Below are 23,517 nucleotides of genomic sequence, written 5' to 3'. Positions count from 1 at the left end.
AAATGGTTAACAAAGTGTTTAAAACCTCTTGATTCATTTCCTTTCTTCCTTCTCATTCCTTTGACCTTTCTGCTATCCCCAGAATGTTTGTATTGCAATGGGAGAATCCTAGCCCTTTCCTTCTAACTCAATGTTGAAACAATGTATACCAAAACATATTATAGCTACTCTGCCTAGAAAAGCCTTGACATCCTGTAGGGAAGGGAAGCAGGAAGTAGGGAAAGGACTTAAGAGGAAGAGAGGAAAATGAGAAGGGAAAGGAAAGGTTAATATCTTTCCATCAACTGCCTAGAGTTATGGATGACAATAAGAACATGTGGTTGGAGTAGATGAGCAATTTGAGTTACTGATGGTTTACTAAATGAAATATATAGCCGCAATAGTTAGATATTGGAATAATATTTGGCTGAGTTAGAACAATCAGCTACTCGCAGCAGAAGTGGCTACCACTATTGTCCAGAGCATCAATGCTCCTAGCCTTAGCTGGGTTTCAGATCAGGCCAAACACAATTAGAGGAGCCCCTCCCACAGCAGCCCCAGTTTCTCTTCTTCCTTAGCAGCTGCTGCCTATCCTTCTCTAACCTTCTCAGACTAAGAAAAATCCTATTGTCAAGCAGCTCAGGGCAAGCTAAAGCATAATCTAGACAAGTGAAATGTAATTAGTTACTGCCCACCTCACAAGCTGCTGGCCTGCACTTAAAAATCCTTGATGCTCGAGTGATCAAGCAGATCCTGACTCGAGGTTGAAAATTAAACCTTGCCTCTTTGTAAATGTCACTGAGCAGCACTCAATAGATATTTTACTAACCCAGCCTGGCTGCTTTGCTGAATTCCTCCTCTGACTTCAATTGTACCCTATACTGAACTTTGGGAACAGTACACATGGCTGGAGCAGATCTCCAAAACCAGCTGACAAATGCAGTCTTCTTCACTTAAGCCTTAAAGGGTCACATTCTGGTTACTTCGGAGACTGCCTATCCCTGTGGCACATCACAGCAGTTGAGATTATCTAAGGCACCTAAGCGATCACCCACTGGGTTTAATTCGTGAGGAACAGGCACTTTCAGTGAGAAGGACTGTGGAATTCTCTACCCTTGTCAGCTTGCCAGAGCTTGAATTTTTGTATCTTCATCTTACGCTCCCAGGCCCACTTGTTCTCCTGGGATTTTCCTTGTGAGGAGCAATGAATTTATAGCTAGTGAATGGTGGTAGATTTCTGGTTGTGGAGCAGTCAGGAAGAATTTGAGGGGTTCATTTTGTTGAACACAGGTCCTTTTTTTAAAAAAAAAAATAAACTGAACAAATATAAATGGTTGCTTTTGGAGATCACTGGGAAAGTCACATGTATTTGAAGTGACATAGATATATATTGGTATGGTTATAAAACATAATGGAAAAGCCACAGACAACAACATTTGAGATCCAGACTTTCTCTGGACAAATCATGCTAAAGAAAGTTCTTAGCACACTCCTGTAGTTTATTCCCATATGTGTCAGATTTTCACTAAGGACCCATTAACAGCTCTGGCAGTTAAGAAGGGACTTAAAGTGGGCATAAATACAATTTGCATTTACTTTAAGATTTGGTGAAAAGGGGTCTTAGTGTAATTGAGAATAGTCTGGATTGGAGTATTCAGATTTATTTTTTTGGTCCAAAATGTCACATCTCACGCCAGTCCACATGTATCTGGGATAGAGAAACTGGATCTAAAACTGCAAGTGTCAGATTATGTCTGTTACATATACAAATTAAAGTCCGTTCCATTGCTAACCTCAGAAAATGGAACAAGTGAAAATCAAGCCTTTTTCTGCTTCCCACTTTGTCCTACTCAATAAATATCTCACATTTAGAATACAATTTCTGTTATCTGCATATTTATAACAAAGCAAACACCATAAAACCTGATTTTTAGAACATTTTTGTATGAATACTTATTTTAATAATTAACCAAACAAAAACAGCACCACTAATTTTAAGGATTTAAAAATAACTAAATTTTAGAAAAATATTTCTTTGGCAATTAAGACAATTTAGGATGCTTCCTAGTCAAGTACTTACATTTCCTTTGACCACATAATTTGAGTCATTCTTTATATCTCTAGCAAGGCCAAAGTCACAAATTTTTGTTATTCGACCATGAGTGAGAAGAATGTTTCTTGCCGCCAGATCCCTATGAATGCACTAAAGTAATAAAACAAACAAACACAGGAAAATATTTGTTAGCATCTTCAGTACTTTTCACTGCTGATGAAGAATTGCTGACTGTGTGTGTTTTCTTGAATATACCTGTATCTAACTAAACATAATATATAGTGCAAACTGAAAGTCAAAGTGTTTTGAGTTTAAAAAGCTTACTTGGCTATCAAGCTTTATTGCACAATAATGTTACTGAAACATACAAGAGGCAGTGCATATACTGCTGCCTATAGTTAAGGTGGCCTGAAGATCAGTGTGCTTGCTCTGAGCAGAAAGAATTTTTTTCTGAAAGTTTCATCAAAAATGATTGGGCTATTTTCTAACACAGAGTGGGAAAAATGCAATTTGTTTCTAAGGAAAAAAAATGATAGTTTTTTTAAAAACCAATTTTCATGACCCGGGGAACGTCATGGAAACTAGAAATTAGGCAAAAATTTAGGGTCAAAAATTCAAAAGCACTTATATTACTTAGAAACTTAAGGGTATGGCTACACTTACAGTTTTGCAGCGCTGGTAGTTACAGCTGTGTTCGTACAGCTGTATAGGGCCAGCGCTGCAGTGTGGCCACACTGACAGCTACCAGCGCTGCAGTGTGGCCACATTTGCAGCACTTGCAGCGCTGTTGGGAGTGGTGCATTGTGGGCAGCTATCCCAGCATTCAAGTGGCTGCAACGTGCTTTTCAAAAGAGGGGGGTAGGGTGGAATGTGACAGGGAGCGTGGAGGAGACAGACAGAATGGATTTTTGGAGTTGACACTGTTCTCAGCTCCCTGCCTTGCAAGTTATAAGGACTGTGCCTACTTTCAATCATTTTAAAAGTTCTAACTCCCTTCCCCCACTCCTCTCTCATTCACTAATTGCAAATTATTTACTGCTAAATACCCGTCAGACCAGATCAGCAACTGCTGAACACGGACTTCCCCCTCCCCCCCTGCCGTGTGAGAGTGCTGTTTCTCTCTTCAAGCAAACAGCTGTGAACATTCCAAAGTAATTCCCCTGTCTGCTCAGCTCGCTCAGCAAACAGGAGCTGTGTTTGTTTTTTAAATAAGCAGTTTGGCTGAACTCCGAGCTCTCCCTTTCTTCCGGTTTGTTGTGGACAGGAATTCTGGGATACCTCCTTATACCCCGGAGGTCAATAAAAGCGCTGGTGAGTGTCCACACTTGCTGACCCAGCGCTGGAATCCCTACACCCGAGGCTCGACCGGGTGTACAGCCAGCGTGCTTTGCAAGTGTGGCCACATCCTAAGTTGCAGCGCTGTAACCCCCTCACCAGCGCTGCAACTCTCTAGTGTAGCCAAGCCCTAATTCTCATTTTCAAAAGAGACTTAGGCTTTCATTAAGACTTAGGCTCCTAAGTGCCTATGTCAAATTTGCAAATTGGTCTTTGGCACTTTTGAAAATGTTATATATACTAGGTCATAGATATGCCCTTCATTGGTCCTGTGAAAATCAGACAGGACTTGGGCAAATTAAAATACTGTTTATAATGTACTCTGTCCATGGGCACTGCCTTATGTTAAATAACAAAACTAATTATCTTCCAGTGACAAGCATATCTGTGCATAAGTAATGGAGATATAGGAGGGTGCAACTGGAAGGGTTTGGCAGGAGTCATGCCTCCTTCCATATGTACCTCCACCAGTCATGTGAAACAAGGCAGGACGCCTCCTCTATGCTGTGTGCAGAAGGATTTAAGAGTTGGAAGAAGCAGAGTCCTGCTTCCTTAAAAGTTCTGTCTTCTTCCATATAATAGAGAAAGGAATGCATGGAATGCATTAAAGGTTCCTGTCTCATTGACTGTATGGACCTAGAAAATAGCTAAACATAGTGAAATTTCTTTATTTTTCTCTTTTAAAAAAATGTAGGAAATGTCATACTAAAAGCTAGTTAAAAATAACATTAAAATTACAAAATGAAGCAATTAAAAGTCAGGAATTGACAATTTACGGTTGCATGAGCAACCTTACCTTGCCCTCTTGGATGCACGCATTATGAAACTATCTTTAATTACATGCTGCTGTACTATTTTTTCCCATGGGACTCCTGCGTTATTCACACCCCAGTGCAGCAAAGTGTTTAAGCATGTGTATAACGTCAAGCATGTGAGTAGCCCCAGTAATGCAGTAAACTGATGTAAAGGTGTGGGCTCCAAAGCATCCCTCCCTCATTCCTACAGAATTGGTATGCTCCACTGGCCCAGAAAGAATGGTCTTGTGGTTAAAGCACTGTGCTCTGATTGGAGAAAGCTGAATTTTATCCTTGCCTCTCCACAGGTTCACTCTCATGCCTAAAGCTCGGCACTGTAAAATTGGAATACTACTACTTCCCAATCTCAGCGATAAGTATAGCAGAAAAGCCTATAAAGAAAGAAAATGTATTCCTCATTCATTGCAAGGTTTGGGATGGTGCACAATGAATGGTTCAGGGACCCACTCCATGAGGAGGATAAAAAAAAAATAATGAACAGCTACTTTTTTTTACTGAATGAGGCAGGGGTCCAATGGAAAAGTATTAAAAGTTACATCCTAACGTGTTCACACAAAGGGGTGGAGTGAAGGCAGATTCAGACTGCAAAGTGAAGCAATGTGCTTTTAGGATGGGAGGTTCAAAAATACTACTCAACAGTCTACATTTCTGCTGAAGTTTTACCATTGACTTCAACAGGAGCTGAAGTAGGCCAACATTTATACTTTTGAATATCCCACACTTAATGTAGTGTTGTTTGTGGGGCAGGGAGTTTAAAATTACATATATTTGTTTTTACAGTGGATTCAAAATATACTGTACAACATAATGTCCCTACATTTTGTTACCTTTTTCATATTAATTACCAAATTGTAGGGACATTATTAATAGTTCTAAATTTCTGATATTCCATATTTTTCCTATGAAACATTTAGAAAGCACGGAACAAACTGAGTGTGTCCAAATGAAAACAATTTGTGGGTCTCTATGTTGATTTTAACGTCTTTTAAAAAGTTTCAAAGATACTTCAGTAGGAAACAAAAAGTATCCCATATGTTAAACCAAAACTTTAAAAATACCCATCCTGTAATGATACACTTGTTTAAGAAGGTGTTCTATGGTTCAAAAGTTCAGATTGACCAGGGTTTAATTCTGAACATAGATACATTGTGTGCAAATAGACCTCTCTTCAGCAGTCTTCTAATGCTCTTCAGTTTGTAAACTGTTCACGGATGTCACAGAGAATAAGCCATCTAAAACATTCATGATTTTACTCTCTTTTTGGAGGGATCTTCTGCTTTGAAGATAAGATTCATTCACAAATTCTGTCTAGTTTCCACACTATAAAAGTCTTTGAAAAATTAAGTCTTCAGGCCTTGTGTGGGATCGGATGGCACCAAAAAACTAGATAGAACTTTTATTAGACTGGCCACGTGCTCCAGGAGACAAAGGCTATAGACTAGGGGTGGCCAAACTTACTGTCCCTCGGACCCAAACTACGACAATCTTCAGAAGTTCGAGAGCCAGGCAGGCCAGCTGGAGAGGGGCTTCTGTCCTGCAGTGGGGTGGTGGGACTGGGGGCTTCTTCCCAGCAGGAAAGTGGGTCTCAGGGAGTCAGCCCCACGGGACATGCCTCCGTGGATTCAGCCCTGCTCCTGCTGAAGCCCTGATCTCTGGCAGGTGCACTCTGCAGGGCTGAAGTCCCAAGACCCCCCGCTGCCCCCTGCTAAGCAGAAGCCCCTAGCCCCATCACCCTGCTGCAGGGCAGAAGCCCCGAGCTCCCCACCAGTCTGGTAGGTGGAGAATAGGGGGGGCTCCGTGAGCCACACTTTAACTGTAAAAGAGCCACCCCTTCTCTAGGCCGAAATCCTCATCCCCAACTGTAGGACATGGGAAGTAGCAACAGAAAATGATCTGCTGCTCCTGCTTTCTCCACGCACACACAGTCAGTGGAGTTTGTGGATATGGTGCATACACCCTTACAACTCCTCAGGCCTATTCCTCCTTTCACACTTCTGAGCACAGAGCCATAGCATTGCTCTGATCCATGCACTGAAGGAGCTCTCCAATTCCCTGTGCTCTCAGCAGTGGAAATGCAACAATCCTGCTGCCTTTTGAGCATTGTACTCCCAGAGGTAGCCTAGAGGTTTTTCTTTATGCAAGTAAAGTCCAGGGAAAATTAATTCTGAACAGACTAGCACTTTTCAGTGCAAAACTCTAAGCTGGTAAAATGCAGGACTAGAGTTACACAAAGAAATAGACCAGTCAAGTCTTCATAGTATAGCAGAACCCTGTTAATTTGCAGTATTTGTTTAAAAGATTACTTAACAGGTGAAATGGTCATGTTTTAAAATGTCAATCTATGAAGAAAACCTGTCACTCATATTCACAACTTACATTTTTGGAGGCAAGGAAGCTCATGCCCTTTGCCACCTGATAAGAAAAACTTAGCAGAACTTCAACGTCCAGAGCCAATTCATCATCTTCTAATATGGCAATGGTAACATCTTGATCCATATATGATCCTAAGCAACACAAATGCAAACACTTTGTAAATGAACTAAGTATGATTGCCAGGAAACATATTTGGCTTATATTTATCAGAATGTGGTGTTGAATAAATAAGGAAACTCAATCCATACTGTGATGGACTCAGACCATAAGGCTATAAAAGAGTATATCAGCCTCAGGATGAGTAGATCTCTGTTCCCTGGGTAGCCAAACAAAGGCTTCTCCAGGCCAATCAAGTCACCTGACACTAATTAAACCAGTTAAGGTCGTAAGGCTAATGCAGGCACCTGACACTAATTAACCGGCAAAGGGTCAGTTAAGGCTGTTAGGCTAATGGAGACAGCTGGAACTAATCACGGTCCTACTCATACTGCTTAAAATCTCTCCTTCTGGTTCCCTCAAGGAAGCCCAGGTGAAAGAAACTGGAGGAGAAGAAGTGTTGCTGAATACTGAGGTAAGGGTGAAGCTAGGAAAAGGGGATCATGGGGGAAGTGGCCTGGGGAATCAAAGCAGCTCTGGTGATGAAAGGGAAGCCACCAAAAGCTGCTACCATTAGGGCCCCTAGGCTGGAACCCAGAGTAGAGGATGGGCCCAGGGTCCCCTTCCCCCATACTCTACAGCAGGGGTCAGCAACCTTTCAGAAGTGGTGTAGTCGAGTCTTCATTTATTCACTCTAATTTAAGGTTTTGCGTGCCAGTAATACATTTTAATGTTTTTAGAAGGTCTCTTTCTGTAAGTTTATAATATAGAACTAAACTATTGTTGTATGTAAAGTAAATAACATTTTTAAAATGTTTAAGAAGCTTTATTTAAAATTAGATTAAAATGTAGAGCCCCGCGGACTGGTAGCCAGGACCCAGGCAGTGGGAGTGCCACTGAAAATCAGCTTGTGTGCTGCCTTTGGCACCCATGCCATAGGTTGCCTACCCCTACTCTACAGAGATCCTCTTGAGAGGGAAAGCAGACTTTGGTCCAGACAGGAGGCCGAACTGCACCTACTGAGTTCTAATAAGCAACAGAGACTGTGGATATTCCACCTTCCCAGCTCCCATACTGGCCTATGATGAAAGTAGTTCAATAAGCTGTGACCTTTGCCACTACACTGAGAAAGGGAGGTCACACTGAGGGTTTTAGTGAGCTTCTGAGGCCACTGAATCCACTTGGAATCATGGGACCCACCAACACAGGCTTGGAGTTTTGCCATAATACATACCTTCATAGGACTGGAAGGGACCTCAAGAGATCTGATAGTCTAAAGCCCTGCCTTGAGTGCAGGGGACTGGACTATCAAAGTATTATCTGACCATCCCTGACAGGTGTTTGTCAAACCTGCTCTTAAAAATCTTCAATGAGAGAAAGTCCATACTCTCACTAGGCAATTTATTCCAGTGCTTAACTACCCTGATAGCTTGGAAGTTTTTCCTAATGTCCAACCTAAACCTCCCCATTGCTCCTTGTCCTATCCTCAGAGGTTATACTGAACAATTTGTCTTCTTTCTCTTTGTAATGACCTTTTATGCACTTGAAAACTGTTATGTCCCCCCTCAGTTTTCTCTTCTTCTGATTAAACAAATCTAATTTTTTCAGTCATCCCTCAAAGGTCATGTTTTCCAGACCTTTAATCGTGTTTGTTGCTCTTCTCTGGACTTTCTCCAGTTTATCCACATCTTTCCTGAAATATGGTGCCCAGAACTGGACACAACTGGACTCCAGTTGAGGCCTAATCAGCATGGAGTAAAATGGAAGAATTACTTCTCATGTCTTACTTACAACACTCCTGTTATACACCCCAGAATGATGGGTGGTTTTTTTTTTTTTGTTTTGTTTTGTTTTTTTGTTTTTTTTTTTTCAACAGTGATCCTTGCAACTGTTTCATATTTAGCTTGTGATCCACTATAATAGCCAAATTCCTTTCTCCACTACTTCTTCCTAGGCAGTCATTTCCCATTTTTATGTGTCAACTGATTGTTCCTTCCCAAGTGGAGTACTTTGCATTTGTCCTTATTGAATTTCATCCTATTTACTTCAGACAATTTCTCCAGTTTTTTCAGATCATTTTGAATTTTAATCCTATCTTCAAAAGCATTTGCAACCCCTCCCAGCTTGGTGTCATCCTCAAACTTTATAAGTGTACTCTCTATGCCATTACCTAAATCATTGATGAAAATATTGAACAGAATTGGAACCAGAACTGATCCCTGTGGGACCTCACTTGGTTTGCCCTTCCAGCTAGACTATTAAACACTGATAATTACTCTTTGGAAATGGTTTTCCAACCAGTTATTCACACATCCTTATAGCAGCTCCATCTAGGTTGTATTTCCCTAGTTTGTTTATAAGATGGTCACATGAGACAGCATCAAAAGCCTTACTAAAGTCAAGATATACCACATCTACTGCTTCTGCCCATCCGCAAGGCTTGTTACCCTGTCAAAGAACACTATTAGGTTGGTTTGACATGGTTAGTCCTTGACAAATCCATGCTGACTGTTACTTATCACCTTATTATTCTTCTAGGCATTTGCAAGTTGATTGCTTAATTATTTGCTCCATTATCTTTCCAGGTACTGAGGTTATGCTGACTGATCTGTAGCTCCCCAGATTGTCCGTATTCCCCTTTTTATAAATTGGCACTACATTTGCCCTTTTTAGTCCTCCAGAATCTCTCTAGTCTTCCATGATTTTTCAAAGATAATCGCTAATGACTTAGATATCTCCTCTATCAGCTCCTTGAGTATTTTAGGATATATTCCATCAGGCCCCAATGACTTGAAGACATCTAACTTGTTTAAGTAATTTTTGAGTTGTTCTTTCCCTATTTTAGCTGCTGATCCTATTTCATTTTCATTGACATTTACTATGTTAGATGTCCAATTGCTACTAAAGTTTTTGATGAAAACCGAAACAAAAAAATCATTTAGCACTTCTGACATTTCCACATTTTCTGTTATTGTTTTTTCCCCCACATTGAGTAAAAGACCTACAATGTCCTTGATTTTCCTCTTGCTTCTAATAATATCCATTACCAAAATGGTAGAATAATCATCTGAATATTTTTACAACATAGACATATGAAGCCTTTTTAACTGAGTTTATTTTTTTTAATCCTTGTCACACTGAATTAGGGTTTTAATTGGACATGTCCATCAGTAAAGATCATTTTAAAATTGAAAAGAAATCAGAAAGCCCTCTTTGTTCTATAGGATGTGGGTTAGATTTCTGGATAAGTACTTACCTGTCCTCCCTGATCTTCTTTTATCTGCTTTTGGTGGAACAACATAAGAGACTCCTGGTTTCATGTCCATGTATTTATTGATGACATCACTGTGTGGATAATTTAGCATAAAAACATTAAGAACAAATCTGAATCTAAAATTTTACAAACACTGGAAAAAAATAAGGTTTGTGAGTGTTCATTATTTTTAAAAGGAAAACAAAAATATACAGAGAGATTTGACAAAATAGGCTATAAGGATGTGCATTATAGAATAAATGATGGTCTGATCTCAAAGTTTGGAGTTTAGCTCAGATAAGCACCCAAAAATTGGTGTTTATATTCTTAATAGTTAAGGCTGAGTCTGGAAAAGAAATGGCTAGATATTTCTGATGTCATTCAAATGTTTCCTTCTTCTAATCAGAACCGCTTTTATCAATATATTTGGTAATTCAAGTTTCAGCTGAAATTTAGAAAATAAAAATAGGGAGAAAAGTTAACTGAACATCAGAAATTCCAAAAAGGTTCAAGTTTGGTTGCAGAAATCAGCATAACTTAGAGGGAATTTGATTTTTAAAAAATACAGTTTTCCCATCTCTATGCATATTCAAATGTATGGACTCTAATTACACAGTTATATATATATATATATATATACACACACACCTAGGGAGTTACAATGAAGAATGAATATTTTTCTATTTAGTATCTTTTTTAACTATATGGACACACATTCACTTTACCCTGCCCTATACAGCACCTTTTATCCAAGAATATCTAATCACTTTGCAAACATTACGTCTGGTCTCACAACAAACCTCAGAGGTAATTAAACACTTCATCCCTCCACTGAAGCACAGAGCCCTCTAGGGTGTTATGCAGCTACAATTCAACAGCAATACTCAAATTTGGTAAAGACTCTACAGTCTACACTTCCCATCCAATCTTTTACAGAAGAGGTCTATGTGAAACTCAAATATTGGAATTCTCAGCTTTATCATATTTGGAAGATGGCACCTCCAGCAGGAGTCATAATCTCATGGTGGAATTCAAATGGAAACACCAGAACCACTTCCTTAAACATACAGGTGGTATCTGCAGTGTTGTCTGTCCATGTACTGATCTAAAATGACCATTCCTCTCTTGAAGGTGTTACGGCACAATAGTGATGTGGCAGATACATGCTTAACACCAAAGGGACACAACTTCCTACTGTAGCAAAATGCTTTAACTCCTACTAAGAGCTCCAATAGAGTTTGTTAAAGTAGAGTAATGGGCTCAATGCTGCAAAGTACAGACTGAAATATAGAGAAGGTCCTTTATTGCTATACAAGTGAAGGTTTGGCAAATAACATATTCAGTACTTTAAAGAAAAGAAGGAATTAGAAGAACCTTTGCACAGATGGGCTGTATCTTAAATTGAATTACTTAATAATATACAAGTGGATGAACACTGGGGGGGGAAAAGAGTTCAAGAACAATGGTTGGAGAAATCCTAACTCCAAAATGGTGGCAAAGGGTCTTTTGTCACAAGATCTTTTGTAACTTAATGCAATACTGAAAGGCATTATTTCTGTTGTTAAAAACCATTTGCAAATGCAGGAACTCATGACAACACAGAGTGCTATAACACAACAACATTGGCCGTATTGTCATTTATGTTGCGAACTGACTGCTGCCAATCATTAGCAGCAATGATAACTAAAAATAAAGATGGACATTTTTGATCCAAGGAATGGCAATGGACACAATCATAGAAAAGCCATTGAATCAGTAAAAACAGAAGTGTTATGAAATAATTTGAACTATAAACTTTAAAACAAGCCACAAACAACTTACTTGTAAAAATTAAATTTTTAAATTGGTTTTTTTAAATAAATTTATGCAGTCTTTAGAAAACACCACACAAAAGCCCTCTTGTGATTTATTTTCACTAGATCAGTTTTGATTTACCCTCCCTCTGAACCTTCTGGCTACGCCTTTATGTATTGACAGATTATTCTTACCATGCAGGCTCTTTTTGATGCAGAAGGTTCTCGTAAACTGTTGTTTCTGCATATTCGTCATGCTTTGGGCAAATAAATGAATCACGTTTCCTTCGCAGAAAATTCAAAAGATCACCATAGCAGCAATATTCTGTGATGACCAGAGTGGGGCCTACAGATGCAGAGGGAGTTTAAAAGATGGGTATAAGCTTTGCTTTCAGAGTCAAAAATCTTATACAAAAATATTATTCAACTAAACACACAATGTCCTATTTGAAGTTACACTACACAGCATTGTCTAGACATGAAAAGTCATAGTGAAGTTAGAGCAGCAGTTTCCTCTTTCATGGACTAGTTACTATTGTGCACTTAAAGCTATGTCATTCCCAATTAATTTTTCCCCATCAATAGTATCACATTGTATAAAAATTAAACAAGTCTTTTTTTCCCCTCTTCATGTGATAATGTTTCTGGCCAGACACATCTGTATGATTTTGCTCACTTCCTGAAGGAAGTTATTTGTTCCAAACATTAGAGTAAGAGGCTTCAAACATTAATCCTTTTGATTCACTTCTGTTTACAGCAGAGCTTCGAGTTCTTTCAGCTATGTTTTTAAATAATGTAGGGTGTTATACTCTCCAGTATAATGGGAAAAATCATTCACATAGAACAGTCTGCTGAGACAGAAAACTAAGTTACGCTAGATCTTAGAATATTAAAATGAAATTTAAAAGGGGAATTAAAAGTCACCTACAGCACAGATGTTTACAGATCATATGTATGTTTTCTGAATGAATGACTGCAGTGAAGGCACTTGAATATGTAATAATGCTGCCCAATATTTCATTTGCAGGATCATTTTGTACCAGTACCTCCTCAGAACTTTTCTTTAGTTTAACAATGATGACTTTCATAAGAGCAAATACTATAGTTAAGATGACATCAGGATTATTACAAACCCTTTATTTTCATAAGCTTATACTTTATAAAATTCTCTTTTCTGTCTGAAATAGTCCATGCATTGATTCAGGCCATAGAATTTGCTTTGTGGCTTATTTGAACCAAATCCCTTCAGTCATTTTTTTTTTTTTTGAATTATGCGAAGGTGAAAGGGTGGAATGTTTTGCGCATAAGTCTAAAACTCTGAATTTTTCCAAGATTTTTTCCTTTGAAAAGTAAAATGAAGAAATTAAAAAGTGCAAACATTTATGTTAACATAACATGCAGATTACAAATTTAAATGCCCCAAAGTTAAGAAGTCACTGTATATAAGCTTCAATTATTTGCTGGATTTTATGTGTGCACGTTAACATTACTGTTTATGTTCTTAAATAAATAAAACCAAAATGTCCAGGATGTGCAAAGTAAACAAAGTTAGTTCCTTTGAGAACTTTACGATTTTCATTTTTTGATTACGTATTTAGAATTAATAACCCTAATATTCCAATAATGTTTGTTGCAGTTTAAATAGATTATCTGAGGACTGTACAAGATAATACAAATACCAGTTCTACAGTAGATAGCAATGAATAACTCAGTTCAGACACTAAGAACCCTTAAAACCATAGAATCCTAGAAAGGAAGGACTGAAAAGGACCACAGGAAGTCATCAAGTCCAGCCTCCTGCTCTGTGGATGGACCAAGAAAATCTAGATTATCCTTGACAAGTGTTTGTCCAACTTATTCTTAAAAGCCTCCAATGATATGGACTCCACAATCTCCCTTGGAAGATGATTTCAACACTTAACGACCCTTACAGTCAAAAAGTTCTTCCTAGTATCTAATCTGAATCTCCCTTGGTGCACATTAAGCCCATTATTTTTTATTTCATCTTTAGTGGACATAGGGGACAATTGATCCCCATTCTCTTTATAGCAGACTTTAACATATTTGAAGGCTGTTATCAGGTTGCCACTCCTCCCAGTTTTTTCCCTCAAAACTAATCATGCCCTTTTAACATCTGTTCTCATTTTTGAAAGATGATGTTGTGGACGACTAACATAGACAGCCCATTTTGTGAACTCTTAAGAGGAAGCTGTTTTATATGCCAATCCAATGGAGTTCAGAAATGGACTATGTGCTTGGCCATGTCAGCAAAACACTAATCTTCATTTCTAGCCAGAATTACTCTGGTCTTGTGGGGTTTTTGTGTGGATTTTTTAATATGGTCTCAAGTCTAGAAGAAAGGCCTTACATGAGAAAGTTAAACATTTCATGTCGAAGCAATTCAAGTTTTGTACAGAATAGGTTTCTACTTCTACAATAAGGCAATTACAAAAATCCAATAATCTCATAACTTTACCTCCAACAGTGCAGGCTCCAAGTAGATTCACAATATTAATATGGTTACCAAGGTAACTCAGAACTTTGAGTTCAGACATTAAAGCTTCTCTCTCTGTTAAATGGGCACTTGCTGGAATGAAAAACATGTTGTTCAGCAAATTCAGTATACAACAGAAAGTTAGGAAAAAAGAATATTATACATAATAGAAACTTACGTTTGAGCATTTTTACTGCTACTGTCATTGCAGCATCAGATTTAAACAGACCATATGCAGTAGCCTCCACAACTTTCCCAAAGGCTCCAGCACCAAGAGTTTTACCTAAAAATTGTCAGACAACTTTTAATGGGTGTCACAAAATTTTACCTATCAGTGGTTCTTTTTGCTTTATATTTAAAAAAGATCAGTAGTAGATTATTGGATCAATTTAAGCCTATTTATTTGTCTCAAAGAAAATGGAAGTAGTTTAAGACAGGAAACTTCTTTCTCAAATGGCATGCAAAAGTAGCAGTTGTCAGTATTATACACTTTACTATGCAATATACTATTGATAGCAAATGCTATGCTTTCATGACAAGGTCTCATATTACAGAGATTGAAAATTTCACATTGGAGATGAAGTTAAATAAACCTAAACTAACCAAAACTCAATCGGTTCCTAGGAAACTCCCATTTCTGATCATAAGGAAGTTGTGTTGGGTCTATATAAACATAATTGTTTCCATTTATTTCTTCAACAACTTTCCACTGAACTTCATATTTGGGTTTCTAGGGGAAAAAAAAAGAAAAAAATAGCCATTTTACTGCTAAAACTTCAACAAGAAGAACAAAGATGAATGTGTGTGTCTGATTTTACCTGTAGATATTTGTACACAAGAATCATTACTACGATGCACATCAGTCCTGCTGCTACTCCAAACCCTATCAGTAAAGGAGTGAAGAGAGTGTGGGTACTGATACGTTCTAGAAAGAGACAGAAAGTTCTGTTTAAATTTGAACAAGAAACCCAACATTTAAAGGATCATTAAATATCAAATCTTTATCCCCCTAATTGTTTTTCTTCCTCAGGGAATATTCTTTGTTTCTGCTGAAGCACAGATGATTTGCCTTTTTCCCTTCCCTCCACCTCAAGGCTGAATGGATAGAACTGTAAGAAGATGTTGCCTGATGAAACCTCGAGACATGTCTTTACCCTGGAAACTGTGCAGTTTAGCTCTTTTTGAGCACTTCCAGTCCCATCAAACTAGGAAGCAAAAACCAAGACCAATTAAACTCGGGGTTTCTGCATGGTAGCACATAGTTCTATTGTTAGCCCATTAAGAAAGCTCTCACCAATTATTTTTAGCTTTAAAAACAGGATTCATGTCAAATTAGTTTGAGAAAAGTTCAGTTAACAAACTTTTTCTTTAAGTCCCAATTTTTTAGCTTATCCAATGATTAATATGCTCTCCACAACATAGTCTTTGGAAGCAGAGAATTGGACAGTTGCATGATCTTGTTAAGATCTGCCCCATTTTTGTTTCTATACTATGTTCCATATATAATATACAAAAAGAAAGCCACAGAAACCTTCATTTTTGCAAAAAAGAAACAACAAAGAACAACATGCAGGTTGCAACTGATAAGTATTTTGGCATTTCCACTTTTACAATAATGCAATTTCTTTTATGCTGCTATGGAGGCCAAAACTCATTAGCACCCTCTAACCAGCGTGTTTGCAGTCTGTTGTTGTTATTATTTTTATTATAGTGGCACCTAGAGGCTCCAACCAAGCTCAGGGCCCCATTGTATTACAGCTTAAATAAACAGGACAGACAAAGGGGTGAGAGGGCACAGTGCGGGAACGTTATTGAGCAGGTCAGTGGCAGAAAGTTTTCCTGACTCCTAGGCTGGTGCTCTGGCCACTAGACCATACTACATATATGATGGAAGAAAATGGAAGCTAACAGATTTCAGTTTTAAACGTCTACTAGGTTGTAACAGTCAAACATTTAAGAAGTATGACAGGAAATGTAGCTTAATATATTACTGAACCACTGTACCAAAAACGCTTCAAATCCCCAGGCAATGCATTTAAAATATGGGTCTTATTGTAATTATTTGTGATGCACAGAGCTAAAATATCCCATCATCTTAATTACATTTTATACATTTCTGTGTCATTTTGGCCACTACCTTTAACAGCAAAGTTGAAGAAAGCAGTACTTCTGGCAACTTCATTGGAAGCCTCACATGATATAGTGCCATTGTTTTTGAACGTGCTGGCATCAATGGTACTTTCAACCACTATCCTTCCAAATGATGGAAAGGATGAATTTCTAGAATAGATCTTCACATCCACAGGAGATATAGCTGGTGAATCAAAACACCTGGGAGAAACATTGTTGACAATTACCGCTTTACGGATAAATACTTGGAGTAAATTCTTCATTGTTTCATAAAGTTTGATATTTACAGCCAGAGTCTCAGCTCGTGCAAACTGACATAGCTCCACTGAAGGACTGAGCTGAAGAACTTGCTTTTTATACTCTACTTATCAGATCTGAAGTGTTTTTTTTCTCTGTGTGCAGTATTATACATGTAAATCCTCCATGACAACTTAACCAATACCTACACAATATGACTCTCTGGTCTACTCTACTGGCTACTCCACATATAGAGAGGGTTTATGAATCTACTGCAGCCTTTGAGCTATGGAACCTGGCTCTTTAGCTCAGGCTATTAGATCCGTAGGTCCTGGTTTCAACTCCCACTGTTAACAACTTATTCAGAGACATTGTGTTATAACAAGATAAATATATATCTGTGGCCAACCTAGAACAGCACCATATGTATCAAAGAACTAAATACCCAGCACTGGCTCACAAGCTGTTGTTTTTAAGAGCTACCCTATGAATTGGTCAAAAAAATATGTTTACTCTTTTTTTGACCAGTCAATTGTAAAGTTAAAATTTGACATCATTACTATATAAAAGCAAGCATGCTAATTTTAGCAATATTACCAGTAACATGTTATAAAACAGTGCAGATTTTCCTTAAGACAACTAAAAAAACAGACTATTTTAGGCTGAAGAAAAATGATTTCGGTGAGATATATGTGACTTGTTAGTACTATGTCTCTGACAGAAGAAGTGAGGAGCATTTTACAATGTGTTTCACAAATATTCTACCTCAATCTTCTTAGAGACCTGGTAATTTAGCAATTTATTTTCAAAATAACTCCAGACAGATTTAACATGTGATCTACTGTACATACATGGAAATGTCATTATACTGTGTCCTGGAAAATTGTGTTATTACACGATAAATCCAAAAGATAATAGCCATATATAGAAACTCTTCTGTAATTATCGTTCTGTGAAGTTACACAAATAGGGCCAAATTCACCCCCGGGTAAAAAGGTGTGAAGCCTCTGTAGTCAGCTGGCTTACAGCAGAAATCAATTTGGCCTTTAATGTCTACTCAGTAAAATACACTGAGTATCCTCCCTTCAAGGAACAAAACAAAACAAAAAAAAAACACCAAACAGCACAAACCTAAAACAATCAAGACTATGCTTACAGAAATAATGCAACATTTGAACAGATATTTGACTATCTTCTTTCAACATCTTATTGCTTGAATTTTAAATCAGGTGTGTCAGGTCACTTTTAAGGTATATTCTGGAAATACTCACCTCTGCTCAGTTCCTGGACAAAAATGCCAATCTATTGTAGGGGCAGGGAAGCCAGCTGCTACACACTGGAGCATGCCATTGCTAAGTCTGTCTGAAGTGAGAATCTCTGGTTTTGCTGCAATAAAATAAGTGAATACTCATGCCTTCAGTGAATAAATAATTTGCATTCTGATTTATTACTAATTCTGGTTCTGGTTCTGTCAGCATTTATGCATTTGACTTCCATTGGATTATTTATTTCCACAATGTTGTGCGTGTGCATGAGTGTTTGCAGGACCAGGGCCTATATGACCATATCTTTCCTACAGTATCAGTCTTAACATTGGCTACCTATGAAAATATATTCAGTTTAATATTTTTATTTTGACAGTCTTGGCTAGATTTTCCAAAGAAAGTAAAAGTAAACCAATGCAAAATACTTGATCTGTGCAAGAATTTAAAATGACACAATCACAGTTGACAAGAGTTTAACCTACCAACATCCATTAACCTCCTAACATGCATTAACACTGTTTTTTTCATGATTGTGAATGTATTGTAACAGAAGTGTGGTGTGATAGATACATCTGTCTTTTATGTAAAACAACACCATTACACAGCCAGGAAAAGTACTAAAATGAAATGTACAAGAATTTCCCACAATGAAACGACTAAGAATTGTGATTTGCTGTGTTTTTAAAACACCCTGCAAATTCTCTAGATCATAGTTGATAGAGAGCAAGATTGTTGTAAGAAGCTACCTAGCAAATTAAATATCAAAGGCACTGCCCAAATGAGTTTAAACAGCGCACAATAAAATATAGATGTATATTTACAAATACATTGTCATTGATAGTTCAGGCTTGGATTTTTACATGAGTAAAAATTGTTTTTAAGAGATTGCACATGCAGGAAATAAAACTAATATTTGGATAAATGCATTAGATTCCTAAAAAGTAAGTCACAGTTGATTCATTACTTTACAAAACATTGTACTGAGCTGCTTCCTCTCCTCAAGACACTATATTTTATTTTAGAATATCAAGAAATAACAACATTGCTGTATTTATTTAAAAGATTGTTATCTGAGCACAAGAAGAGAACGAACCAATAAAGCAAAATTTCCACATAGTGATCCAGTTTCTGAGATCTTTTGGAAGAACAGGCAATAACAGAGTATAACAATAACAGAGTTTTGACAACTTTTCTAAAACACTCTGTGAGGATTCATTTAATAGAGGATTTGGATAGTTCTAATAAACATAGAAGTCACATATACCACCATATGTACCTTAGCTTCCTTTCAACTAACTGTAAATGACACTAATGGAAGATTCAATCTGCTGTAATCTCCAAGGACATTGAGTGATTCATAGATGCCATTAAAAGATCTTTTTAATGCATTATTTTTCATAGACACATAAGACCAAATTGTCATGTGCTGTAAAATGATGAAGCTGTATTGACTTTAGTGAAGCTAGTATGTACATTTACACCAGCTGAGATCCATATACTGTAATTTGTTTGTGGGTATGAATTTCATTGTCCGTTTTACTTCCTAATTAAACGATGCAATAAAATGCATTCAAATCCTCAATCGTATCCTCATCTACTAGTGAGCCATATTTCAAGAACTGAAAGCTCCTTCACCTCTAAATCATGTAATGTTTGATTCAAAGCATCAAACAATTAACCTTGTTGCAATATACTGGATTCTATTTGCAACATTTAGTGTAGGACATTCTGATCATGCACATCTTGGACAATGGGGGATTTCATGGATGATATCTAACTTTTTCTTAAGGCCCAATTCCAAGACAGTCACATTAAGAATTTTTTTAACTTAACTAAATCTGATATTCACTGACTGATGACTGCTTTCAAACTCAAACACATTTCCTTAGAAATACATACTGTACACACAGGGCAATATACAATCCAGCACAGATTATTGCTAGAAAAAGCTGGACAAATTAATAGTCAAACTGAATTTAAGAGGAAATTGAACATTAGATACTTTAAAAATATCATGTTGGGTGAAGCCCGAATCTAGACCTTTCTGGCTTTGGGTGAAGGAAACAAAAAATAAAAAATATGCAGGTCTACTGTTCAGTAAAAGCCAAGTACAACAACATGCAAGCTAGTACCTAAAAGTGATATACTATGAGATGCTGGGCCTGAATTTGATCTTGGTTACAGGAGCATAAAAAGACAGCTACCTTTTCAAAACTGTTGTTCTTCGAGATGTGTTGCTCATGTCCATTCCATTGTAGGTGTGTGTGCTCACCACAAGCACCAGTGCTGGAAGTTTTTCCCGCAGTGATATCTGTAGGGGACCGGCTCTGGCACCCTCTGGAGCAGCGTGAGTATGCACCGGTACGAAGGGCGCTACCAGTACCCCCCTCCCTGAGTTCCTTCTTGCCAGAAATCCAACAGAGGGGAAAGAGGGTGGGTCATGGAATGGACATGAGCAACACATCTTGAAGAACAACAGTTACAAAAAGGTAACCATCTTTTCTTCTTTGAGTGCTTGTTCATGTCCATTCCTTTGGAGGTGTAGCACCACTGGAGATGAGTAGCAGTTCCTGGACATGTCGATTGCAACACAGCTCTGCCAAAGCCAGCATCATCTCAGGTGCTGTGTGATGGCATAATGCATCGTGAACACGTGTACTGAAGACCACATTGTGGCCCTGCATATATCTTGGATAGGGACATATGCCAGGAAGGCAGCCGAAGATGCCTGCACCCTAATCAAATGGGCCTTCACTATCGGTGGAGACACAGCCTGCACCAACTCATAACAAGTATGGATGCAGGTGGTGATCCAATTTGAAATTCTCTGAGAGAAGACCAGAAGGCCTTCATCCTGTCAGCTACTGTGATAAAGACCTGGGTCGATCTGCCGAAGGGCGTGGTGTCCTCCAGGTAGAACCCAGGCGTGCCTGACATCCAGAGCGTGCAGCCGTCTTTCCTCATGGGCTGTGTGAGGCTTCTGACAGAACACCAGAATATATCCTGATTGCCATGGATGTGCGGCACCACCTTAGGCAGAAAAGCTGGATAAGGACACAGCTGGACCTTGTCCTTGCAGAATATTGTGTACAGGGGCTCTGAAGTGAGGGCTTTAATCTCGGAGACACATCTCACTGAGGTAATCACTACAAGGAATGTCAGCTTCCACAAACAAGAAGCCATGGGCTCAAAGGGCTGACCCCTGAGCCTGGAGAGGACTAGGTTCAGGTCCCATTGGGGAACCAGGTACTGGATTGGCAGAAAGTGCCTTTCAATGCCCTTCAGGAACCTGATCCGCATCTCATGCGAGAATACCGATCTCCTGGACACGACGATGGTAGGTCGATATGGCTGCCAGGTGCACCTTGATCGAAGAGAAGGTGAGGCCCTGGTGCTTTAAGTGAAGCAGGTAATCCGGGATAGACTTCAGAGATTATTGTGTCAGAGAGATGTTGCATTCCAACACCTAGCAGGAAAACACTTCTATGTTACCAGGTCGCTCTGGTGAAGGGCTTTCTGCTATTCAAGAGGACCTGCTGTACCTGACTAGAGCAGACCTGTTCCTTTGGATTCAACTAAAGCAGCATCCAAGCTGTGAGATGGAGAGAGGCGAGGTTTTGCTGCAGGAGCTGACCATGATCCTGTGAGAGTAGGTCTGGGCAACTGGCAATTGGCCACGGGGCTGGCATAGCCAGTCCATGAGCATGCCAAACCAATGCTGGCAAGGCCATGCTGGGGAGATCATAATGACTCATGCGTTATCCCTCTTGATTTTTGAGAGGGCTTTGCTGATGAGGGGAATTGGCGGGAAGGCGTACATCAGATCCCCTGACCATGATAGGAGAAAGGCATTGGAAAGCGAGTCTGGGCCAAGGCCTTGGAGAGAGCAGAACTGATCACACTTTCTGTTCTGTCTGGTGGCAAACAGGTCCACTTGAGGAGCTCCCCACTTCTGGAAGAGAACTCTGACAACCTCAGAGTAGAGGGACCACTCATGGTGAGAGAAGATGGACCTGCTGAGGTGATCTACCAGCAGGTTCTGGATGCCAGGAAGGTGTGATGTTTCCGGGTGGATTGCATGCTGAATGTAGAAGTCCCACAAAACAGAGGGTCTCCTGGCACAGAGCTGATGAATGTGCTCCCTCTTGCCTGTTAACAAAAAAGATGGGAGGCCGTGTTATCCGTCAATACCTGCACCACTCGACCAGACAGTTGGGGAAGGAAGACACCGCAGGCCAGATGGATGGCCTTGAGTTCCCTGATGTTTATATGTAATGCAAGCTCCTCTCAAGACCATAACCCTTGAGTCTTAAGTGTACTGAGATGTGCTCCCTATCCAAGGTCAGATGCACCCCAAATCAAGGAGACTATGGGTCATGGGCTCGCGAACAGCAAACCTTCCAACGTCAGGTCGGACCACCACTGAAGAAAGATAAGTACACTCAGAGGGATTGTGATGATTTTGTCTAGGTGATGTCTGGCTGGGGAGTAGACCAATGTCACCCACATCGGGAGGGGACACAGCCTGAGTCTCGCATGGCGGACAACATATGTGCATGCTGTCATGTGACCCAAAAGTCTGAGACAGACCCAGGCTGTGGTGAGTGGATATGAGGTGATGCTGGCAATCAGATCTGACATTGCCTTGAACCTGGCCTCTGGCAGAAATGCTCTAGCTCAGGTAGAGTCGAGAACCTCTCCAATAAACTCTATCTGTTGGACCGGGATTAACGTTGATTTTTGTTCATTTATCAGCAGGCCCAGTGCTTGACAAGTGGCTCACAAGGTCTCAATGCTGTGCTGGACTGGGCCCTAGAGCAGCCCTTGATAGCCAGTTGTCAAGGTACAGGTAAATCTGGATATTCTGATGTCTGAGGCAGGCCACCACCACCAACATGCATTTCATAAACATCCTTCATGTCGTTGCTAGGCCAAAAAGGAGCACTATGTATTGGAAGTGGGCGGTCCCAACTACAAAATGTAGGAACCATCTGTGATTGTGGAATATCAATATGTGAAAGTAAGCGTCCTTCAGATCAAGGGTGGCGTTCCAGTCTCCCAGATCCAGGGAAGGAATGATGGCAGCCAAGGAGAAAATGCAGAACTTCAACTTCTTGAGGTACTTGTTGGGGCTCTGTAGGTCGAGGATGGGGCATAGACCCCCCCTTTGGCTTTTGGGATTGAAAAATAGTGGGACTAAAACCCTTTCCCTCTCAAATGCACAACCAGTGAGCTTGGGGCAGGGTGGGTATAAAGATACTCATACGCCTTAGCGGAGACGTAGTATTTTCTTTCTGCTCGCTTGGAGATGTGGGGCAGTGAGGAGGGTGTCTGCCACAGGGTCTTAGTAATTTTCACCACTCCCTCATGCACTGGCAATGCAACCCTGGAAGGGGGCTGCTGCACTCAGCACATCAAACAGAGTGTCCAAGGGTTCTGCCAGTTCCTTGGCTTCCAGCCCCAGGTTTGAGGCGACCCTCTTCAAGAGCTCCTAGTGGGCCCTGGCATTGTCCTGGGGAACGGAGTGAGAGGGTCCTACTATCACCTCATTGGGCAAAGATGATGAGGGGGCAGGCCAATTCTGCTGCTTCTGCTATGGGAGCCTCAGCTGAGGCTGGCTGGCCCCGGGGAGCCTGCTCTGATACCACTTCTGAGTCAAGGGGTAGGAGGGAGAATGTCGCCAATCATCTGTCA

The 23,517-nt window shown here is 39.6% G+C and overlaps 1 protein-coding gene across 1 annotated transcript in view; it reads right to left on the bottom strand.

Moving 5' to 3' along the window:
• Nucleotides 1–23,517, bottom strand: part of KIT (KIT proto-oncogene, receptor tyrosine kinase) — a 74,600-nt gene that overhangs the window by 5,777 nt on the left and 45,306 nt on the right. The window contains exons 7-16 of the mRNA XM_030564543.1: nucleotides 17,830–17,944; nucleotides 16,329–16,522; nucleotides 15,010–15,116; nucleotides 14,795–14,921; nucleotides 14,370–14,474; nucleotides 14,174–14,284; nucleotides 11,893–12,043; nucleotides 9,908–9,996; nucleotides 6,559–6,686; nucleotides 2,060–2,182 (exon numbers count right to left, since the gene is read on the bottom strand). Coding sequence (XP_030420403.1) covers nucleotides 2,060–2,182; nucleotides 6,559–6,686; nucleotides 9,908–9,996; nucleotides 11,893–12,043; nucleotides 14,174–14,284; nucleotides 14,370–14,474; nucleotides 14,795–14,921; nucleotides 15,010–15,116; nucleotides 16,329–16,522; nucleotides 17,830–17,944 — 1,250 coding nt within the window. The remainder of the gene's footprint in view (nucleotides 1–2,059; nucleotides 2,183–6,558; nucleotides 6,687–9,907; nucleotides 9,997–11,892; nucleotides 12,044–14,173; nucleotides 14,285–14,369; nucleotides 14,475–14,794; nucleotides 14,922–15,009; nucleotides 15,117–16,328; nucleotides 16,523–17,829; nucleotides 17,945–23,517) is intronic.

The sequence above is a fragment of the Gopherus evgoodei genome, chromosome 5 (assembly GCF_007399415.2).
Source record: "Gopherus evgoodei ecotype Sinaloan lineage chromosome 5, rGopEvg1_v1.p, whole genome shotgun sequence".
Taxonomy (NCBI): Eukaryota; Metazoa; Chordata; order Testudines; family Testudinidae; genus Gopherus; species Gopherus evgoodei.
The sequence above is the reverse complement of the archived record's forward strand: the minus strand, read 5'-3'. Positions and strand labels throughout refer to the sequence as shown.